This window comes from Kogia breviceps, chromosome 3 (genome assembly GCF_026419965.1).
Source record: "Kogia breviceps isolate mKogBre1 chromosome 3, mKogBre1 haplotype 1, whole genome shotgun sequence".
Taxonomy (NCBI): domain Eukaryota; kingdom Metazoa; phylum Chordata; class Mammalia; order Artiodactyla; family Physeteridae; genus Kogia; species Kogia breviceps.
The window spans coordinates 92157494-92180185 of NC_081312.1; the positions used below are offsets into that span (position 1 = coordinate 92157494).

The 22692-nt window shown below is 36.3% G+C and overlaps 1 protein-coding gene across 4 annotated transcripts in view; it reads right to left on the reverse strand.

Moving 5' to 3' along the window:
• CEP152 (centrosomal protein 152) overlaps window positions 1–22692 on the reverse strand; it is a 100732-nt gene that overhangs the window by 29033 nt on the left and 49007 nt on the right. For all 4 annotated transcript variants that reach the window (XM_067030704.1, XM_059058588.2, XM_059058586.2 and 1 more), the window contains exons 13-18: window positions 15516–15711; window positions 9842–9964; window positions 9105–9214; window positions 8218–8346; window positions 7959–8094; window positions 1909–2190 (exon numbers count right to left, since the gene is read on the reverse strand). In XM_067030704.1, coding sequence (XP_066886805.1) covers window positions 1909–2190; window positions 7959–8094; window positions 8218–8346; window positions 9105–9214; window positions 9842–9964; window positions 15516–15711 — 976 coding nt within the window. The remainder of the gene's footprint in view (window positions 1–1908; window positions 2191–7958; window positions 8095–8217; window positions 8347–9104; window positions 9215–9841; window positions 9965–15515; window positions 15712–22692) is intronic.

Sequence of the window (22692 nt, forward strand, 5' to 3'; positions counted from 1 at the left end):
GAAAAAGAAGACATGCAGGAAGGCTGCTTGGTGTCAGCCGCTGTCCAATCAGTATACCCACCACCTCCTCAGACCTCGTGCCCGACATATAAACACATGCACACAGGCAAGCATGCACCAGCATATTGTAGCTTAGAGCCTTACACTTGGCAAATTTTCTTGCTGTCAAGAATGAATTTGTGACTATCAAGTGAGGTCGATAGTTCAGTTCTGGCAAAAATGATAAGACTTGATGAATTATGAGGGTGATCTGGTTGTACATCTGTTACAGGGTGACCACAGATCATTTATTAAATAAACTTTCCTTATTTCCTTGTTTGAAATATCCAGATACACAACATACGTATAGCCATTCACACACACAAAAGCAGAGTTGATATAAGGGGCTGAATTTTTCACTAAAATACTAAATACATTTATAGGTAAATTCCAGGAAGTTAAAAATATGGGGAAAAGATAAAGCTCCTATAGAAATTTACATTCCTTTAGAAGTTATTGTGAACATTTACTTTCTACTATATCATGGTATTTGTTTTTCTTCACAAGATCTGTGATTGTATAAATACCTAAGCAGCACCCCTAACAACATGTTTCTTTGCCTATAGAACATTTTCCTAACTCTGTTGAGAAAATTATTTTTTAACTGATTGAAAATGTCCTTGATACAATTACTATATTTGTCTATGCTTCCAAACTTTAAGGATTCCTTGTAAAACCATGTATAACAATTTAACAAATAGGTAGCATTTCAAGTATTTATCAAAAGCAGAGTATTTTTTTAACACTTTACTTCAGGCATTATCTTAAGACTTTATAATAAATAAAAGATCTAAAATTAAAAGTATACAATAAATAATATTATATTAAGGTCCAGGGACGTCTGAGGGCTAGAAACCCTGTCAGATGGTCTGTGAGGTCAAAACTGTTTTCAAAAATTTGGACCTTATTTGTCTTTTTTTACAACCATTCTTTCATGTGTAAATAGTACACTTCTCCAGAGGCTACATGCTATATGATATGTTTCTTCTCTGATAGCCAATGGCAAGTATGAGCGAGGATTCTTGTTTTTTAAAAATTTCTTAGATATTTTTCCAATACAGTAAATAGACATACTACCAACACAGAAAAAGCTCTTTCGAGTCTTCAATTTTTAAAAGCATAAAGACATCCCGAGAACAAAAAATTCAAGAATCACTGTAATAGATAATACTGATAAATCAAATAACTCATTTTTATTCTGTTAACACAGAGCTATACTTTTCTCTGGATGACCTTTCTTGGAACCAAGTAACATATCATAGTTTAGAGCCTTACACCTGACAAATTTTCTTGCTGTCAAGAATGAATTTGTGATTATCAAGTGAGGTTGATACTTCAATTCTGGCAAAAATGTAAGACTTGATGAAGTATGAGGGTGATCTGGTTGTACATCTGTTACAGGGAGACGGGTTGGGATTTATAGACAAAGTCCCATTTGCAGGGGCATGCCTGCAGATTCAACTCTCAACACAAATACTGTTATATACCTTATTCACTTTAAGCTTACTTATCTATAACTACCTTAGTGGAGTATTTACTATAGAGTTAGATAAGAAAGATTTATAATTAAATTCTGCTTCATTCAGATGTAAAACCATCATCGTTAACCTCAGGCATCTTGTTCAGACGGACCTCAGAGGAGCAAATACTTTGTAAACTGAAAGAACATACAGAAAAACTGAAAGACGACAGCTTTCTGACAGAAATATAATGAAAATTTGGGGAACAACATAAGATTGTTATCCTACCCTGGCGTGTACAAAATGTTTAAGTATAAATTTATGAACAAGTTCAACAGTAGCACTTTACGGGTTTTCATTAATAGGCAGGCAGTTCCAATAATTTTACTGTAGGAAACCTGCCTATTACCTGTTTGGCAATATTTTCACAATATTTGAGTTCCGGTTCAACCTCAAGTTTCTTCAAGCCCCCCTTGATGGCTATTTCCTTCTCTTGTTCTAAATTTTGCTGGATCTTTCGCTTCTGCTCTTCTATCATGATTGCCATCTCTTTCTTGGAAATAACGTCAATGGTAGTTTCTTGGTCAGTTTGGCTGCAACAATCTGAGGTCTTCTTTTTCATTGCCTTTATAGTTTGATCCAGCTTAGACTGCCATTCCTTTTCAAGCTGCTGAATAAGTTCTTGTTTGATCTGTTTTCAGAAGAAAAATCGTATGAAAAGAAAAATATTCAAATAAGCAAAAACTAGAATTAATAGCTAGCCAAAAAAGCAACCACAGAAGTGTTTGAAAACCACCTAGACATTGTTGTAGCTATTATGTGAGGTTTAGAAATTTAGTCTATGAGAATATATTCAACGAAATCCTGAAAGTTACTCTTTGACCTTATCTATGGGACATAAATCACATGGAAGAGTTAAGTATATTGTGTAAGGTCAGGCTATCTTGCTCTGAAGATGCGACCTTCTGGAAGCTTTGACATTGCCACTACAATGATAGCATGATAAAAAACAACAATAACAACAAAGAAAACTTCTACTATTAATATGTCATTTTCCATTAATACCAGGCTTTCAACAAAGCAGGTACTGAGTAAGCATAATTAATGAACCTAAAATTGAACAATCTAAAAAACATTTTTACTTATGTGGGCAGATTTTAATCTTGTTTCTTATGATATGAAATTGTACTCAGTCAACTGTACGTTCAAGAGGAGGGCATTATTGGAAGGATGGCTTAGTGATTCTACTTTCAACAGTGTAGTGGGATGGACCCAAACATAATTAGTACTGGGCAAAACTGTGAAATAGCAAAATTTGCTTTTCCCTTTTCCTGTTTCCCACCTCCTGGGTATCCAGAGTGCTCAGACAGCTTCCCTGGCTACCACAGCCCCTGGCTGTATTGTTTCTCTCAAAAAGGTCATCTTGTGTGGCCCTTTTTGCTCTATGCTTTCCTGACAAAACACAAAAACATTAGCTGTCTCTCTCACCGCCGCCCCCCCCCCGGTAAATAACTGGTTAGCAAATCCAACTAAAAAGCAATGTAAAAATAGGGGATTTGTTTTGTGTCATTCATATTTTTAATACATTTATGTATTTATCTTTTATTTATTTATTTATTTTTGGCTGCGTTGGGTCTTCATGGCTGCGCACAGGCTATCTCTAGTTGCAGTGAGTGGGGGCTACTCTTCGTTGCAGTGCATGGGCTTCTCATTGTGGTGGCTTCTCTTGTTGCAGAGCACGGGCTCTAGGTGTGTGGGCTTCAGGAGTTGTGGCACATGGGCTCAGTAGTTGTGGCACACGGGCTTAGTTGCTCCACTGCATGTGGGATCTTCCTGGACCAGGGCTCCAACCTGTGTCCCCTGAATTGGCAGGCAGATTCTTAACCACTGCACCACCAGGGAAGCCCCATTCATATTTTTTTATAAATATATGGCTAGATATATTCCATAATATATACTTTTATGTTTAAAAATGACTAGTAAAAGAATTTCAGGTGCCAGCACTAGATTGATAAGATTTGGGGGAGAGGAGAAGAGATGAGTAGTAGGGAGGTCAAAAGACAGGACAATGGTCTATGATTCCATCTTGAGATAGCCCCAACCCCGATTAATAGCAATCTTGTGGTCAGAAGAACCTAGTTTGAGAACTTATTGCACCACTTCATAAGGGTATCTTGGTACTTTTCTTCAAGTTCCACCTGCAGTTTCCTTATATACTCTTCTCTTTCCTCCAATAGCTGTCTCTTTAAACAAAATTCAAATAAATATCTCATATGACACTAATATTCTCCAAGTCAAATTTATGAAATAATAGTTATATGCATGTAATAGACAACAGCAACAGAGACAAGTGATCTTCCTATATGCTAACTCAATCAGTTGAATAAATTGTCTTGTAAAAACCTGCCTACATCTCAAATATTTGGCCAAAAAATTTACAAATGGTTGTGTTAAATGAAAAACCATCTAATACAATAAATACATTCCCAGAGGACCAAACACTATTTTTAAAGGTGAAACTGACATTTATGTTTATACCCCACCCATAATGAGACGCATAATGTATCACAGCCCAGAAAAATTTATATTTCTGAAAGACCTGTATTCAGAGATAGGCCAAAAATTACTGTTCTATTCTAAAAGCTATGCATCCTTCAATAAAACCCAGATTGATATGTTTTTTCATTATCAAAGATAAACTTTTTTATCAAAACTAGCTGAAGCATCATCAAATAAGAACATTCAAGTGTCAGTTAAAATTTAACCGTTTGAACTATTCATATAACATTACCTATTTATTCTAGGAACCCAGTTTATCTGAAAACTCTAATAAACCTCTACTCAGGGATCAAAATTATCTGTGAGAGTTTCTATTTGAAAAATTTTTGAAATGGTTTTCTGGAGGTCCATATACCAAGATGCTGTGCGAAGAAACACATTGAAGCCCACAAACTACAATACCAAGGAAGTATACCTCACATAACTAATGCTACATGGCAACTGAGCTTTTGCTCTGTGTCTCTTTGGCATTATTTCTGATTCCTGACTATCTGTTTGTCTGGATTTTTTTTTTCCAGTTCATAGCTGACCTGGATTATTTCTGTCTTAATTTGCTATGAGTCTTCTCCACCACTGGCACATGCCAAGAAGATAATATCCATGTTTGTTCAGTGTTGCATGATTTTGGAAAACATCTGGTGACTGACGGACCCATTTCTCCAGTCAGGTCATGGGGAGTGCAGTTGTACTGAGATTATAGGACAGGCTCATCCACATGACTGAGAAAGTTGTCCACCGTCACATCAAACATCATATATCACTGTTACTATTTTTGTTTGACTGTAGAATGAATCCCCAAATTGTCTTATCTGTGTATGTCTATCCTTTAGGAGTTGTTTCCATATGTATCTGCATTTCCTTTTGACCCGAGGAAGAAAACTGCTACCAATTTTCCGTGTGTTTGTATGTTTGTGAATATATTAGTTAGCTTAACTACATAGTAAACCAGACCATACAGAGACTCAGGACAACAAACACCTATTATTTCTCATGATTCTGTGGATCAGCTGGCCAGTGGTTCTGGTCTGAGTCCACTCAGCTGATTTCTGCAGACAACTGAGGCTACAATGGTCTAAGATGGTGACACCCACATGTCTGGTGGTTAGTTCAATGTCTGCCAGGATGATGCAGTGACCTGGTCACATGTGCCATCATCTAGCAGGTTATCCCGGATCCTTCACATGGTGCTTGGTCAAAGGGTTCCTAAGAGTATCATGCTTGCAAGGACTGATGCATGAAAGCGTTCTAAGTGTCCTTTTACATAATGTTAACTAATATCCCATTAGCCAAAGTCAGTCATTTGGCCAAGGTCAGATTCAACGGATGACGAACAGACTATCTGCAACTGAGAATAGCTACAAAGCCACACTGCAAGGAGACACACGTTCAGGGATTGGAAGAATGTGTGGCCATTTTTACAATCCACCACAGTGAGGAAAACCTTGCTTCGCGCTCTTCACAGAAGAAAAGCAATAAATTTATTGGTCATAGGAATCCACCATTTGAACAGACTACAGGAATATCTAATTCAAAAAGTTTTTATCACACGAGGGAAGGAAATATTTGGATAGTTTTTTTTTGTTTGTTTTTTTTTTTTTTTTGCGGTATGCGGGCCTCTCACTGTTGTGGCCTCTCCCATTGCGGAGCACAGGCTCCGGACGCGCAGGCCTAGCGGCCATGGCTCATGGGCTTAGTTGCTCCGCGGCATGTGGGATCTTCCCGGACCAGGGCACGAACCCGTGTCTCCTGCATCGGCAGGCGGATTCTCAACCACTGCGCCACCAGGGAAGCCCTATTTGGATAGTTTTAAAATGTTTAAACTTGTTTTGCGTGCCTCAGACAGTCAAAAAACTCTAAGGACTGACTTACCGTGATTACAATTGTATAAATGAGCCTTAGTGTGTGTAGGAGTGGCATTATGAATAGGAATATCGATCATCTTTGCTTTGTCTACAGAGTCATAGCCTCTACTGATTACTACCCAGTTTGAAGGGTCCTGTGTTTATGACTTTATTCCCCCTTCTCTGAACAAGCCAGGTTAACATGTGAGGAAAGTCTCTGTGTTAAAATCTTTACAACTTGGAATTGATCTTGTACTTAACCTGCAGCCTGTCTCAACAAGTGTTTCAGAAAAGAGCACATATGAAACAGGAAAATACAACCAGGGACTCTCAGCATTGCCTGTCTTATACAGTCTGTATCCAAAGCTCCAGACCTGAAGATCAACAGCAGGGAAAATGGCTTACATCTTGCAGAGGACTACCCTAACAGTTCCCTGGCTTGCTCGAGTTTAATAGGCTTATGAAGACTATTAAGCTTTATAAAGAGCTTGTATAAATCTAAATAAAAAACTAAAGAATTCCCAGAGAAGGAAGAAATTAAATTTTTAACGCTTTAAGTACACTGGCCCTTTAAGTGGGGGATGGGTACAACTACAAGGGGATGGTACACATGGGAGTTTTTTAGGGTAATGAAACTATTCTGTTTCAATCCATACATGGGTTTAAAATTTATAAAACTGGACACCAAATGAAAGAGTCAATTTTACTATATGGCAATTTAAAAATTAAAAAAAAAAAATTTAACCTGTAAGTTTTTTGGAAGGGTCAAATAGCAGTTTTAACTTTCCTTCTTGCCCCAGTGCACAAGCATTCATGAGCCAAAATATCAGTCAGTAGCAGCTATTAACTGCAACTGACCAATTACGTGAGATTCAATCTTACAGCCAAATTGATTCTTTTAAAAGTACCAGGAAATATATTCCTGAAAAGAATGACCTCTTTGAGAGAACTGCTCTTCTGTTCTTGCCAATTTATATATTTAAAGAAAGAAAGAATCACACTAGATCTTCTCCCTATTTTAATTTTTTTAAACATTACTGAGCTAAGTCTTTAATTTCTAGGTAATTTAAGATACCTTCTAACTTTCATACTGCCTGCACTAACTAAAACATCTCCCCTTAGTTCTTTTTCCACTAGATGGTATGGATACATGGCATGTTTTTCTACCATATTAACCTATTCAAAAATAATCAAAATGTTAAGTGACCTGGATTCCTCACCTGCTCTTTAAGTCTGTGGTAGCAACAGTCAGCTTCACTATAACTTACTCAGAAACCTCTGTATATAGAACATTTACTCGAGCCTTTAAAAATATTGTCTAATCTTGATGCAGGTGGCTTTCAAATTGTGGTCTGCAGGCTGGTCCCAAGGGGAAGGGAGAGGCAGACGTGTGTCTGGATGAGGCTTGAGCCAGGATGAGGAAGAGGACAGGAGGGGCAACTGTTTGCATGTGATTTCACTCCTGGACACTCACCAAGGGCAACTTGGAAGATTCAGGCAGGAGTAGAGAGGATACTGCAGCCCCTCCAGCTTCCCTGAATGTTGAGAACTCCCTGGAAAGAGGTCACGCTCACACTGACTTTCCTCTCCACAGCTCCACATCCCCACCTCCCCTATCATGAGACCCAAGTTCAAACTCCTGCCCTTTTCCCCAGAATAAAAGGACGCTTAAGTCCTGACAGAAATGGGTCAGAGGAAAACGTCCGTGCAGTGCGCACAGGACTGTACAGAATCACTTGGGCAGCAAACAAACATGCAAAACGAGGATCCCTGGGGTTTCAGACTCAAAGTGACTCGGGTCCACCTTGCTTATTTTTAGAACTCTCTTTTGCCTCTTAGCATAAATCTATAAGGACGAATCACTTTCTCCTATGGGTATGCCATTGTCTGCTAGGGTCTTAATCATTTCAATATTTACTGTACTTCGTGAGCGGAATTAGTGTGAAACAGCCAAACGTGAAGACTTCTACAGAAGGCTTCCCTGTTTCACAGGAGAGTGAGTGTACTGGTTTCAGGGAGAAATGAAGTGAAGTGAACACAACACGAACTTGTCCTGTACCTTCTTCTCTTGAGCCTGTTGCTCCTTTTCCATGGTCTTCCTGAGAGTTGCTTCTAGATTATCTTTCTCTCTGCACACTTCCAGGTAACATTCCTGCACGGCCGCCATCTCCTTATTCACCTTATCTAAGTTAGACCTTGGACGCACAAAACGAACAACTAAATATAAGGCTGCAGAACAGATAATTTTCCTCTAAACAATGGAATAAGAGAATGTTGTCTCTACAGCTTCAGGGGCAGCTAAACTCTGTCATTCTCACCTAAGTTGCAAGCGAGCTCCCTCATAAACCTCAAAGAGCTGCCGCTTCTCCAAAGCATGCTTTGCTAACAGGCTTTCACGTATTTGGTCTTTCATGGCTTCATGGTGTTGCTGGTAAGTCCTCTCACACCTAGAAACAGACAGCAGACAGCGGAATCTAAGGCAGGGCCAGCACTACCAGAAACACCGAGATGAAGTGGTTTCCCTCCCTTCCTTCCCACTCCCTCCTTCTAGTCAAAGTACTGTTAAGATCACATTGTACTGATAAGATCACAACCCAAAGTGGTAATAATTAGCTTTCAATAGATGATCTTATGAGAATCTTCAAAATTTCCTTTCTTCAAAGGTTTCTAGAGAAAAATTAGAAACCTGGATGTGAGAAATGCCCCAGTCCTTCAAACAGAGTATAATAGTCTATGTTGAGAACTTCTGTTTATAAAAAACTAATTTAAATAATAGAGGGTGTGGTTCCAAAATTCCAAGTTATCTATATTAAACACAAATACCAACTCACATGTAAGTTATGTTCCAAAAATTTGTTTCCAAGTTCATGATTTCCTATTTAGAAGACATATTTCCTCCCACAGGTTTCTTCCTTATAAAAAATAGTTAAGCCATTAAGCTCTACTATTTCAATGAACTACAGTTTGTTTTGGATGGTTCTGTAGAACTCAACTCACTACATAACATTATGTCTATGGAAAATGTGTTCCAAATTCTAATTTGAGAAACCAGGGATTCATCTTCTCCAATTTATGATCTCAATAGGGAGGGTTCACACCATCATTTCTCTCAAATTTTTTTTTTTTTTGGCGGGGGGGCGTTATTGGGAGATAGAAGGGAAAGAGAGCCCAGAAGACAGACATCAGGCCTCTGTCTAGACCTTACCTATCCACAGCTTCTTGTTTATCATGGTCAAAATCTTGTATCATTTGTCTCATTTGATTGCATAAGTCTTGATTCGTATTTCTTAGTTTTTCTTCAGTTTCTTTAAGCTCCTAAATACAAAAGAATAAAGTATTTAGAGGAAATACCCATCATCTTTATTGACTAGTCTAATCTCATTTTCTGATATCTTGTGCTTTATCTCTTTCCCTATAACATTATTTGACATAATATCATTTTCATAATTCTATAAAAGTCTCTTCATGCCTTGTAAGAGTATAGATTCATTTATTTGTCAAGTAGCTTTCTGATAGGAGTAAAGGTTAAAATTCTGTATTTATTTTGAAATGTATGAAAACATTCAACCAGAGAAGTATTGGTTAACTGATGCTTTATGATAAATCTTAGAATATGATAATCTTCCCAACCATATAAATAAGCACGGCTTGACTTTCTGGTCAAGGGCTGCCTAAGGAGGAAAGAATACCTCTATTAGCCATGCTATTAGAGAAATACTGAATTCCTAGAAAATTAGAGGAATTCCAGAAAACTGGAATTATACTAACTTACCTTCTGATGAAAATACTACCCCATGACCAGCAGTAAAGGAAAATAACTGGAATCCTTAATCACCTGCTAATGTACTTGTCCACTAACTCATATTGCCTCTGTATTTTTGAAAAATCCTTTGAATAAGGTCATGAGAATTCTCACGCAATAGAGGAAAGTTTTTTAATCACCTGATTTTGTTGCTGCAAAACTTGAATTTCACTTTTAAGTCGCAGAATATCATCTTTGACGATCATATCAGAAGAGTCAGGCCATACTTGATTAGTTGGTTTTTCTGAGGTATCTGTTTTAGTCTAAATGTTGAAAAGAAGTCAGAAGTTTTTCAGGTTTATAAAAAATTTTAAGCACTAGTTTTGTAATAATTTCATACTTACAAAGAAATTGCAAAAACAGCACAAATTATTTCCATATACCTTTTATTACTGTCCCCCAATATAACCATGGTAAAATTATCAAAACCAGGAAATTAACTAGGATGCAATACTATTACCCAATCCATAGACTTTATACAAAATTTTCCAGTTTTCCTCTAACATCCTTTTCCTGGTTCAGGATACAGTCTACAATTTCACGTTGCCTGAGGTCGTCACATCTCATTAGTCTCCTCCAATCTAGGACAGTTCTTCAATCTTTGTCTTTCGAACCCATGACATTTTTGAAGAGTACCTACACTAATCATTTAGTTTTACTGATATTACTTCATTATTAAATTCACGTTATGCATTTTGGACATGAATGCCACAGAAGTGATGTGTGTGTGTTTTTAGAAGACGTATGACATCAATATGTCTCATCACTGGTGATGATCAGCTGATGAAGGTTGAAGGTTCTCTTTGCAGGCATCTCCATTGTAAAGTTACTGTTTTGCAGTTAATAGTAGTATTAATATCTTATGGGGAGACATTTTGAGACTATGCAAACATTCTATTTCTCATCATACTCTCACCCACTAGGTTTAGCATCTATTCTATTTCTGTATTTAATCAGTGTTAACTCATACATATTATCCAATAGGTACACAATGATGACAGACTTTGGTAAATTGTTTCCAGAAAGTTCATACAAATGTATTCTGTCAGGTAGTGCAAGAGTCTGTCCAGCTCTCTTTACCTCCAATGGCAGTGACTGTCTTTGAATGATTATTGTGTTTGATGGGGAAAAGGGTCTCCAACAATTTTTTCATTTGCATTTGTGGAACCTCTTACATGCCTTCATTGTTCATTTGTTTTTCATCTTTCCATATATATAACTTTGCATTTTCTGCTTACCATCTAAGTGTTTTATCCACTTTTATAAGTTCCTTGTTCACTGAAGAGGTCAAATAAATTTTTTTAAATATCTACTCTATTTGACCTGTTGGCTTTATATTTACCTGAACTCTGAGCTCTCTTCTTCAATGTTTAAAAAATATTCTGTACCAAGGTTCATTCTACTCATTGGGGGAAAGGGAGGTATGTGTATCTCATTCCTACATGGGGTGACAGAACGCCAGGGCTTTGGCTCAGTCTTCCAATTCGGTCTTCACTTCCTTCAGAGAAGGAAGTTGCACTTTCCCCAGTTCTCCTGCCATCATTTCCTAGAAGCCACTGCTCTTGCCCCAGTCAGAAGAGAGAGGAGCTAAGAATACCTACCCTGTTAGCTTTGCTCCAGACTTGGGGATATTAATGAGACTTTAAAGAATTTTACTGACTCATGAGAATGGCTTTCATTTTTTTTTTTTAAACTTAGCCTCTACTTTTTAAAGCTTACAATATTCATTTGTGCTTCCTTCCCCACTGGTGAGTTTCTATTACTAAGAATGAAAGTAACATCATACTGATACACTGAAAAAACAATCTTCATGGCTAGCTATTACACTCAATTCTGACATATTTTCACACTGCAGGCACACAGGGATTTGGTACTTGCAGTACTTGTTAGCACAAAACTCTTACGAAGATCTTTCAAAAGAGAAGGACAATTTGAACGCTGCAATAAAACCTCTCTCCAAAGCTGGAATACTGAAGACATTATCTTCAAGAAAACAAGAAATATAATATACCAGCTCTCATACTATCTTCCTAATTTCTATGTCTCAAAACATTCTAGCTAGGACCCTTCTGAGTTGGGTACTGAATATTGCCTATCAAGTCCCTTGGAATCAGAGTATGGCTTTAACCACAGCTTGTGGTAAGGTAACGATCTCTATTAAGTATCCGACACAGAAAAGCCTCTGTGTTTTATTTCTTAAGCTTACAAAAAAAGTCAGTGTAGATGTGGTCCCTGACTGATAGTAAGCTGGTTTTCCTAAGTCCTTTGCCACATTCTGCCTTAATGGCCCAGTTGTTCAACTGGAATGAACAGCATAGTATTTGATCCACCCCCAATCACTGTATAGTGCTATGTATGGGCAGACTCCTCACTTTCACCACATATTATCCTGGAAATGTCATAAAACAGCACTACTATGAATAGTCACATGACATGAAAGCAAAAAAATGGACTCCCTAATAACTTTAAATTGTTTTATATAAGATGGATAGAAACAGATATAAAATGTACTATAAGGTATGTATAAAGCAATAAATACATCAATACCTTTAAAACATTTATGAAAGAATCATGCCAAATAAGATTACATAGTAAATATTTTTGCTGCCCTTCTTAACACATAGAAAGGCTTTAGGATTTTGATGGCCTAGTTCTCTTTAAAAAGACATCCAGGGAAGTTTAAATTAATGTGTTCTTTCTCTTAACATCCCTGTAGCAAGCACAGAAGTTCAACATCATTTCATTAAGCTCGGGATTTGATGCTAGCTATGATCATTCTTTCTAAAAATCGATATTGAGACACTGAATGATTTTCACCTCATTAAAGATTTCAGAAAGACTGACTTTATATAATATAAACTTCTAGCTTATTTGCTCCATCTTTTTACATACTTCTGCTCAAGGCCGCAATATCCCTTTCCACCCTCCCGCCTGGATTTATCCTTCAGGACAGAGGTCAAATGTTCCCTCCTCACAGACTTCACTAGGGCTACCTTACCATCTCACCCCCACGCCCAAGCCCAGTTAGCTATTCCTTCTCAATAGTACTTTGTAATTAGCATAATTCTTATTACACAAAGTTATAACATGTCCATCTCCTTACAGATCTGTAGTACTGGCTGTGTTAGCCATTAAGCACACATGGTTGTTGGGTACTTGAAATGTGACTTGTCCACATAAAAATGTACGATAAGGAGAAAATATGTGCCAGATTTCAAGCACTTAGCACACGCATAAAATATATAAACCATCTCATTAATAAGTTTAACCTGATCACATATTAAGAAGATAATATTTTGTATATACGAGGTTAAATAAAATATATTATTAAAATTAATTTCACCTATTTTAATGGGACTACTAGATATTTTAAATTACATATGTGGCATCATTATATTTCCATTGGAAGTGAGGTTCTAGATTTTAAGTTCCTTCATGGAATGACCATTATTTCTTCTTTTATTTTTTTGGCCATTGTTTCTTTCATCACTGAATCCCACAAGACCTTGCACAGAGTAGCTTAAAAAAAAAAAAAAAAAAAAAAAAGCTTAAACTGAATGATTTGCTTTTCCTCCACATACATCCCCAACCCTGCTTTCTGACTTTACAGACTAAATAAAAAGCTCCATTAGAAAAGATGTGGGAAACAGGAGGCAAAGGCCAAGTTTGATGGTGGCCATTTGCTAATTAGATGACTGTGAACTTGAGTGCTTATTTCAAGACCACCTGTTGATTAAATTACTACTTCCTCTCCCTCTTCCCCATCTAGGAAGTTGGTCAATATGTGTAGTAATTCAGCAAATATCTACTGAGCAAACATGCAGAGAATTATCAAGACAATACTCCCAAGAGATTCCTATATAGTAAGGTGAAGCAGAACAGCCATAACCAGAAAGCACTGAAGTCACACTTTAAGAAAAACCAAATGTAGACTGCTGAGAAATCACTATGGCAAAAGGCTAGCTGGGCAAAAAGAGTATTCAAAGATGAGATAGTTCCCTTCGATCCACTGATGAAACAGCCTATAGAGTATGGAGGCAAAGGGAAAGGCTAAAAACAACACAAGGAATAGCCACCAGTAATTGCCACACATGTGAAAGTGTACCTGTACAGCAAATGTCACTAGTGATTTCAATACAGAACAAAGAAAGCACCAAGATACCTAAACTAAGGTTCAGACTCAAAATCAGGTTCCTACTCTTAGCACACTCTCACCAAAATGCTTATTATACTGATCAACTCTAATCTAATGCAAGTTTTCATTCCCATCCTTTATAAGAAACATATGGAAAAAGCTAAAGCAGCTTGATTTAAAGATGTTAAATGTGCTGGGGGAAAGCACATTCACCGATTTCTCATTTGGTTATTAACAATGAAATCAATGTGCTCATCAAATGTAGTTACTCAGAAGAAAGAACCAAACCCGGCAGGGCTTTCACAGCGAAAACACACTATTATTTCTGGAAAGCAAACTAGGCATGATTAAAATTCCATAATAATAAACACCAGAGAACATCTTGCACACTTTGCTTTAATAGGACTGTTTTAATGAATACAACTCCTAGTTTAAGGATCAGGAGATAAAACAGTACCAAAGTAAGAAGTAAAATATCATTTCCATCCAGGAGAAAAAGGAACACACTACCTACATTCATTTTTCACCTTCCCTTTCCTCTTTGTTTCTAGGTCTTTCACGTATTACTTTCTACTGGGAATAGAAATGAGTTGGGATTTAGAAATAGGGAAGGGTGAAAAAGGCAGCTGTTGAAGGAGGGCAACACTAAAGATCTCTGACAACACGATCTTGGAGAAATAACCTTGACCTATTAATTAGTCCAGTATTTTAGTTTCAATTTGCTCAAAGACTGACTCTCACCTCAGAAGGGTCACAAATTCCTCCAGCTTCACTTTCCTCATCTGTAAAACAAGGATGCTAACTGAAGGATATAAAGGTGGGTTTCAAGGACTCTGATATACCTGATTCCATACCTTTCCCACCTGTAACACCACCACCATAGAATTAATTTTTTTTAATATAGAATGACTATTATTTTAAGAACAGGGGCCAGAGAAATCTCAGACAAAATGCTAGAGGATTTCACTGTGGAGAATTTAACTAGATTTTAAAGCACTGTTGGTACAAGCCAATCTTGAGGAAGTGCAGACACCTTGTTATGTAGAATGCTTCCTTGGATTTGTGGTTAAGGAATTTTACCTAATTGGCATCTCATTTACTAGGTGCCAAGAGTAACCAGAAAGTATATTCCTTTAAGTGGCATTTCTTTTTCTTTTTTTTTTTTTTTGGTGGTACGTGGGCCTCTCCCGTCACGGAGCACAGGCTCTGAATGCACAGGCCCAGCGGCCATGGCCCATGGGCCCAGCCGCTCCACAGCACGTGGGATCCTCCCGGACCAGGGCACGAACCCGTGTCCCCTGCATTGGCAGGCGGACTCTCAACCACTGTGCCACCAGGGAAGCCCTAAGTGGCATTTCTTTCTTTAAACTTTACTTATAAAAAAGTCTAATGGGGAATCCCCTGGCGGTCCGGTGGTTAGGACTTCGAGCTATCACAGCGGGGGTCGCAGGTTCGATCCCTGGTCAGAGAATTCAGATCCCACAGGCTGCGTGGCGCGACCAAAAATAAAATAAAATAAAAGTCATTTGTAAAATAAATAAACAAATAAAACATTCTGCCTTAAAAAAAAAAAAAGTCAAATGAATCCCTGAAAGACAAAAGTTTAATTTAAATGTGAAAACTGTAAGCGTTTTCTTTATAAGTCTTAAAAAGGGGCATTTTAGCTTTATAAACTCTACCTCGATACTTTTTTCATCCTTCTCCACTTGGAGATCTTCTATTTTCTTATGACAGTCTTTGAGATCGTTTTGTAACTGAGACACCAGATGACGCTTCACGGAGTTGCTACCCAGCAAATGCTGCACCTCTGCTTTGAGCTTCAGAATGACCTCATCTTTGGAAAGCTCTTCATCTGGGTCTTCCTTCTGTACAATGCTAACGGAAAAATGATCATATCTAAGGTTAAATCAAGTAACAAATCAAGCACAGCTATTCCTTAAAAGCAACTAGCTGCAGTGGTAACCATGTTTTGTAACCCATACAACTATATACTGGTATTTCAAAAACAATTTTAAGTTTTGTCATACACAGGATATTGCCTTTGACACATCTCCATAAACAGAAATAAGTTCATTCACAGGAAGACCCTTCTTAAGCTTAGTCCTGATGCCTCACTGAAAGTTCAACCATACAAACTTCAGTATGGCAGGCATTTTTATTTTTGGTAAATTGCATGCTATATATACATGTCCTTCATTACTCCAAGAGAAACAAAGTGAAAATAAAGGATGAAATGAAGAGTAAAACGCTAGTCATCCTAACCAACAATTCCTGTATCTCTTCTACTAAAACACAAGTCTAGGTGGATATCTGAGCAACTGAAAAGAAAAAAATAACAAAAATAAATGCCATGCTAAATTAATCCCCACCTTAGTTTGTCAATACATTCAAAAATTGGAATGAGTATTTCTGTTCCTCACCATAATGGATTAAAAGGAACAGATTTATCTTCCTGTCTTAAAAAAACTAGAAAACCAAATAAAATATATGAAATGGTGGTGTTCAATCATAGACAACATGCAGCACAGAAGAGTGATCCCTGAAAAAAGGAAAACAAACAAGGTAAGTCCTATAATTGCTACAGCTTTCTGCCTGGAGAATTTCCAGCCTGTAGTCCAGAAAGAAGAAACCTAGGGTCCAGCAATCTCATCAAGTTGCAGAATTCAGTATGGGGAAACCAAAATTGCTAGAATCTGAGAAGAGAAATACTGTGGGAGAGGTAGCTACACAGAAAGGGAGCTCTGGAGGTCTGTGGATGCATGTGAGAAAATTACCTCAAGGCCAGGAAAAAAAAACACAGGAAAATGAACCACAGTGGAAAGACTTCCTAATTCACAGAGCATCAAATAGTGCCTAAGTAATAAGGGCAAATTAGCCCCAGATTAAAGGCTGCTCTAAATCTGATCTAACAAAGCCTACAAAGAAGTCTTGAAAGGATCAAGTGAATTCCAGGTAACTTAAGTTTATCACAGAAAAAGATAACAATATTTTTAAAAATACAATAAAGTCCAAAATCTAAAGCACAAAATTCAAAATGTCCAGCATCCAATCAAAATTTACCAAGCATGCAAATAAAGCAGGAAAGAAAATACAAACCATAACCAGGAGAAACTGACCCAAATGACACAGGTAGTACAATTAAGTATATTCCATATGTTCAAGAAGGTAGAGGAAAAAACATGAAAACAATGAGGAGAGAAACAGTATACTTTATGCCCCAGATTGGACTTACAGAGACAAAAAATTAAAACATCTGAAAAAATATACATACTGAATGAGATTAACAGCATATTTAATATGGCAGAAGTAAAGATCCACGGACATAAAGACACAGTAAATTTAAACACACAGAGAAAGAAGACCAGAAGTACATAGAGCATATTAAGTTTTCCAACCTAACTATAATTAAGTCCCAGAAGAAGAGTGGGGAGGGGACAGAAAAAAATATGTGAAAAAAATAACAACTAAAATTTTTCTACTACCTGAAAATTAAAACCCCATAAAGCCTAGAAGCTCAATAAATCTCAAGCACAAAAAACATGAGGAAAACCACCATAAACTACATCAACATCACACTGCTAAAACCAATGATAAAGAGAGAGTGCAGGAAGATTACTGTGGAGGAGAGGACCAGAGAAAGGAACTCTGGATTCTGTGTATAAATAGCCTCAGTGTAAGCCCTGAACTATGCATGCATAGAACAGACCCTCAAACCAGCAAAGATTTGGAAATTTAACTGAAATTTGAACCACACACACAAGTCTCACACTGACTAACCCTTGAGAGGTGCATACACAGAACAGATTCAAACCAATGTGGCAAAGGCTTGGAAAAATGAACTAAGATTTGAAACACCCATACAAGTCTCTATACAACATAAAAATCACAATGTCTACTATACAATCTAAAATTACTCAACATAAAACTAACAAGGAAAGCCCAAATGCTGGAACTATCACAAAGAGTTTTAAAAACTTAAAGCAGCTAATAGCTATGCTTTACCAGTAAAGGAAACATATTTGAAATGAACGAAAAGATAGGAATTCTCAAAAGAGAAATAAAAACTTTAGAAGAACCAAATGGAAATTTTATCATTGAAAAATACAATATCTAAAAGTTAAAAAAAAAAAAAACAACCTTACTGGACAGGCTCAATAGAATAGAAATGACGGGAAAGAAAGAGTGGACTTGAAAATAGTTCAACAGCCATCAACTAACATGAAAACAGAAAAAAAAAAAAATGAACAGTGTCTCAGGGAACTGTGGGACAATATAAAAAAATTTAACATTATGTATAATTGGAGGACGAGAAGGAGAGGAGAAAGAGAGGAGGCAGAAAAAAATATGTGAAGAAATAATGGTCAACATTTTCACAAATTTGGTAAAAGACATAATAAATTTACATTTTCAAGAAGCTCAGTGAACCCCAAATGAAATAAACTAAAAGAAAAACACAGACACATTGTAATCAAAGTGCTGAAAACTGAAAAGAAAAAAAGAAAATAATTCTTTTTTGAAAACAGCAGGAGAAAAACTACATATTACATACAGAAACAATGACTCAAATAACAATAGATTTCTCTTCAGAAACCAATGAGGCCAGAGACAGTGGAAGAGCATATCTTTAAAACACTTAAATAAAAGAACAGTTGACCCGGAATTCTATAATCAGCAAATATAAGGGCATTTTCATATAAGGAAACTAAGAATTTGTTGCCAACAGACATGCTCTGGACAAAATGCCAGAGGAGGTTCTTCAGCTAAAGGGAAATGATATCTACTGAAGGGATCTCTACACTGAAAACTACTAAACATTACTGAGAGAAACTGAAGAAGGCCTAAATAGAGAGGTATATATAGCATGCATGTTCAGAAATTGGAAAACTCAATTTCTTTAATTCCCCCAGCTTTATCGAGATATAATTGAAAAATAGCAATATCTTAAGATGTCAATTCTCCCAAAATTGATTTATAGATTCAACACATTTCAAATTAAAATTCCAGAGGACATTTTTTGTAGAAGTTGACAAGCTAACCATAAAATTTATTTTGAAATGCAAAGAACTTAGAATAGCCAAAACAATTTTGAAAACAACAAAGTTGAAGGATGTGTCCAACCCATTTGAAAACTATAAAGCTACAGTATCAAGACTGTTATCACCAAAAAGATCACTGGAACAGAATGGAGAATACAGAAATAGACCCACCAACATATGGTCAACTGATTATCAACAAAGATACCAAGGCAATTCAACTGGGAAAGAAAAGCTTTTCTGACAAATGGGATTAGATCAATTGGATACTGGAATGAAAAAAATAAACATCAATCCTTCCCTCACACCATACTAAAAAATTAACTCATAATGGATCATAAATGTAAATATAAGAGCTAAAACTATCAAATTTCTAAAATCATAACAGAAAATTTTTGTAACATTGAGTTACAATAATACACAAAAACCATGAACTATAAATGAGACAATTGATAAATCTGAGTTCATAAAAACTTATATTTTTGCTCTTCAAAAGAAACCATTAAGAAAATGATAAGATAAACCAGAGAGTGGAGGAAAATATTCACAACACATATCAGACAAAGGGCTTGTATCCTGAAATATATGAAGACCAAATAACATATACAAATGATAATTAAACACAACAAGAAAAAAGGAAAGCGAGGCATATCAAAATATGTTTAACTTTATTAGCCATTAGGGAAATACAAGTTAAAACCACAATGAGATATCACTACAAACTAGAAGTGCTCAAATTTTAAAAGATTGCCTATCAAGATTTAACAATGGCACAGAACAACTGAAACTCTCAGACTTTGCTTCTGGGAATGCAAAATGGTATGACCACTTTGGAAAAGAACATTTATACTATTGCTATTTAAATAAAATAAATTAGAGGAACTCTAATGTAACCATAAAGAGAAAGCAATTTGGAGCATAAGTGGAAAGGAAGAGGTAAAATTATCTCCATTAGCAGATGATACAATTATATCTAAAAAACTTCTAATCTAATGGAAAAACTATTAAAAACAATAAGAGAATTAGAAGGCAACAGGTTATAACACACGATATAGAAATAATATATACAAACAATATTCAGAAGAAATAATGGAAAAGTACATGCCATTCACTATTGCAAAATAAAATACCTAGGCATCAATTTAACAAGAATTGTGCAAAACCTAAATGTGAAAAACTTCAAAACACACTTGAAAGACAAAAATAGATTTAAGCAAATGAAAAGACATCTTATATTCTTAAGTAAATTCAACATCATAAAGATATCAATTCTCCTTTGCTTTATATACTTAAGATGATCCTAGTAAAAATATTATCAGGATTTTTTTCATAGAACAGAACAAGTTAAATATAAAGTTCATTTGGAAGTGTAAACGAGCAAGAATAATCAGAAAAACCCTAATAAGAACAGCAATTCCAGGTAGATGGTAAAAGTATAAGGCACAGCAATAAAGCTTTTAAAAGGCAGCATAAGAGAATAGCTTCATGATCCTGAAGTAAGGAAAGGTTTCTTAAAGGGACTATAAATGCACTAACCATGAAGATGGAGAAATTTGACTAAAGTTTAAAAACTTCCATTCATCAAGAGATGCATTAAAAAGTTAAAAAGGCAAGCCAGAGGGGAGAAAGACAAGAAGTGAGTGAGAGGAGATATTTGCAACACACATAACATCAAAGAGCTCTTATCTAGAACAGTTTTCAACAAAAACGCCTATAAATCAACAGAACACATGCACACACAAAAATCATGTAAAAACTGAGAAGGGACATGAACAAGTCCTTCTTCACACACACACACACACACACACACAACACACACCCAAGCCACCAATAAACACAATAGGCATATTTTTTTAAATGGAGTGCAATCTCATTAATAATCTGGGAGAATGCAAATAAAGACCACAATAAAATAGCACTACACATTAAGTGCCTAAAACTAAGAGACTCACAATAACAAGTAATAGCAAGAAGATAGAGCAATTAAAACTTTCATACACTTCTGGTGGGGATGTAAGCTGGCACAACTACTTTAGAAAACAGCTTGGGGCTTCCCTGGTGGCGCAGTGGTTGAGAGTCCGCCTGCCGATGCAGGGGACGCGGGTTCGTGCCCCGGTCCGCGAAGATCCCACATGCCGCGGAGCGGCTGGGCCCGTGAGCCATGGCTGCTGAGCCTGCGCGTCCGGAGCCTGCGCTCCGCAATGGGAGAGGCCACAACAGTGAGAGGCCCGCGTACCACAAAAAAAAAAAAAAAAAAAAAAAAAAAAAAGAAAACAGCTTGGCATTACCTATTAAAGTTGAAACACAAGTACTACAAGCAATTTCACTTCAATATTATATACCCAACAGAAATGTATGCACATTGTACCAGGAAATAACATTAAGACTCTATGGACAGTAGGATGGAAAATAAACTGTGGAATATTCATACAAATAAAGTTACACACACACATATATTTACATATATAAATGAAAGAGCTACAGCTACTTGCTACAACATAAGTTTCACAAACAAAATTTTGGTGAAAAAAATCTAAAGAACCTATATCTATGAAAAACTAACAGCCAGAATTCATGCTTAATGGAGAATGACTGAATACTTCCTTGTAAAATCAGCAGCAAGTTAAGGATGTCTGCCCTTGCCACTTCTATTCAACATTGTACTAGAGATTCTAGCTAGAGCAATTAGTGAAGAAAAAGAAGTGAAAGGCATCCAGATTGGAAAGAAAGAAGTAAAACTATCTCTATTTTCAGATGACATGATCTTGAATATAAAAGATCCTAAGGAATCCACTAAAAAACTATTTGAACTAATTAACAAGTTCAGCAATGTGGCAGGATACAAGATCAATATACAAAATCAATTGTATTTCTACACACTAGCAGTGAACCTCCTGAAAATAAAATTAAGAAAACAATCCAGCAAAAAGAATAGGCAAGAGAATATAATACTTTGGAGTAAATTTAGCAAAGACATATGACTAGTACACTGAAAACCACAAAATTATAAAAGTAGATGACTGGTACACTGAAAGAAATAAAAGAAGACCTAAATAAATGGAAAAACATCCCATGTTCAGGGATCAGAACACAACATTGTTCTAGAGATTCCCTGCAACCCCTATCAAAAGCTCAGCTGCTTTCTTTGCAGAAACTGACAAATTGATCCTAAAATTCATAGGGAAAGGCAAGAGACCCATATTAGCCAAAGAAATCTTGAAAAAGAAAAACAAAATTGGAAGACCAACACTTTCCAATTTCAAAAGTTACTACAATGATATAGCAATTTTTGGCAGTGTGGTACTAGCCTAAGGACATATAGATCACTGGAATAAAACTGAGAGCCCAGAAATAAACCCTCACATCCACAGTCAACAGATTTTCGACAAGGGTGCCAAAACAATTTAATGGAGAAGAGTGTTTTCAACAAATGGTATGAACAACTGGCTATCCACATATAAAAAAATGAAGTTAGAACCCTATCTCATATCATATGCAAAAATTAATTCAAAATGGATCTTAAGACTTAATGTAAGAGATAAAACACTGATAAGATAACATAGGTATAAATCTTCAGAAACCTGGATTAGAAAATGGTTTCTTAGATACCAAAAGCACAAGCAACCAAAGAAAAAATACATAAGTTGGACTTTATAAAATTAAAGACTTTTGTCCTTCAAAGGATACTATCAAGAAAGTGAAAAGACAACACTGAACAGGAGAAAATATATCCAAACCATATATCTGACAAGGAACTTAAATTCAGAATATATAAAGAGATCTTAAAATTAAACAATAAAAAGACAACCCAATTTTAAAATGG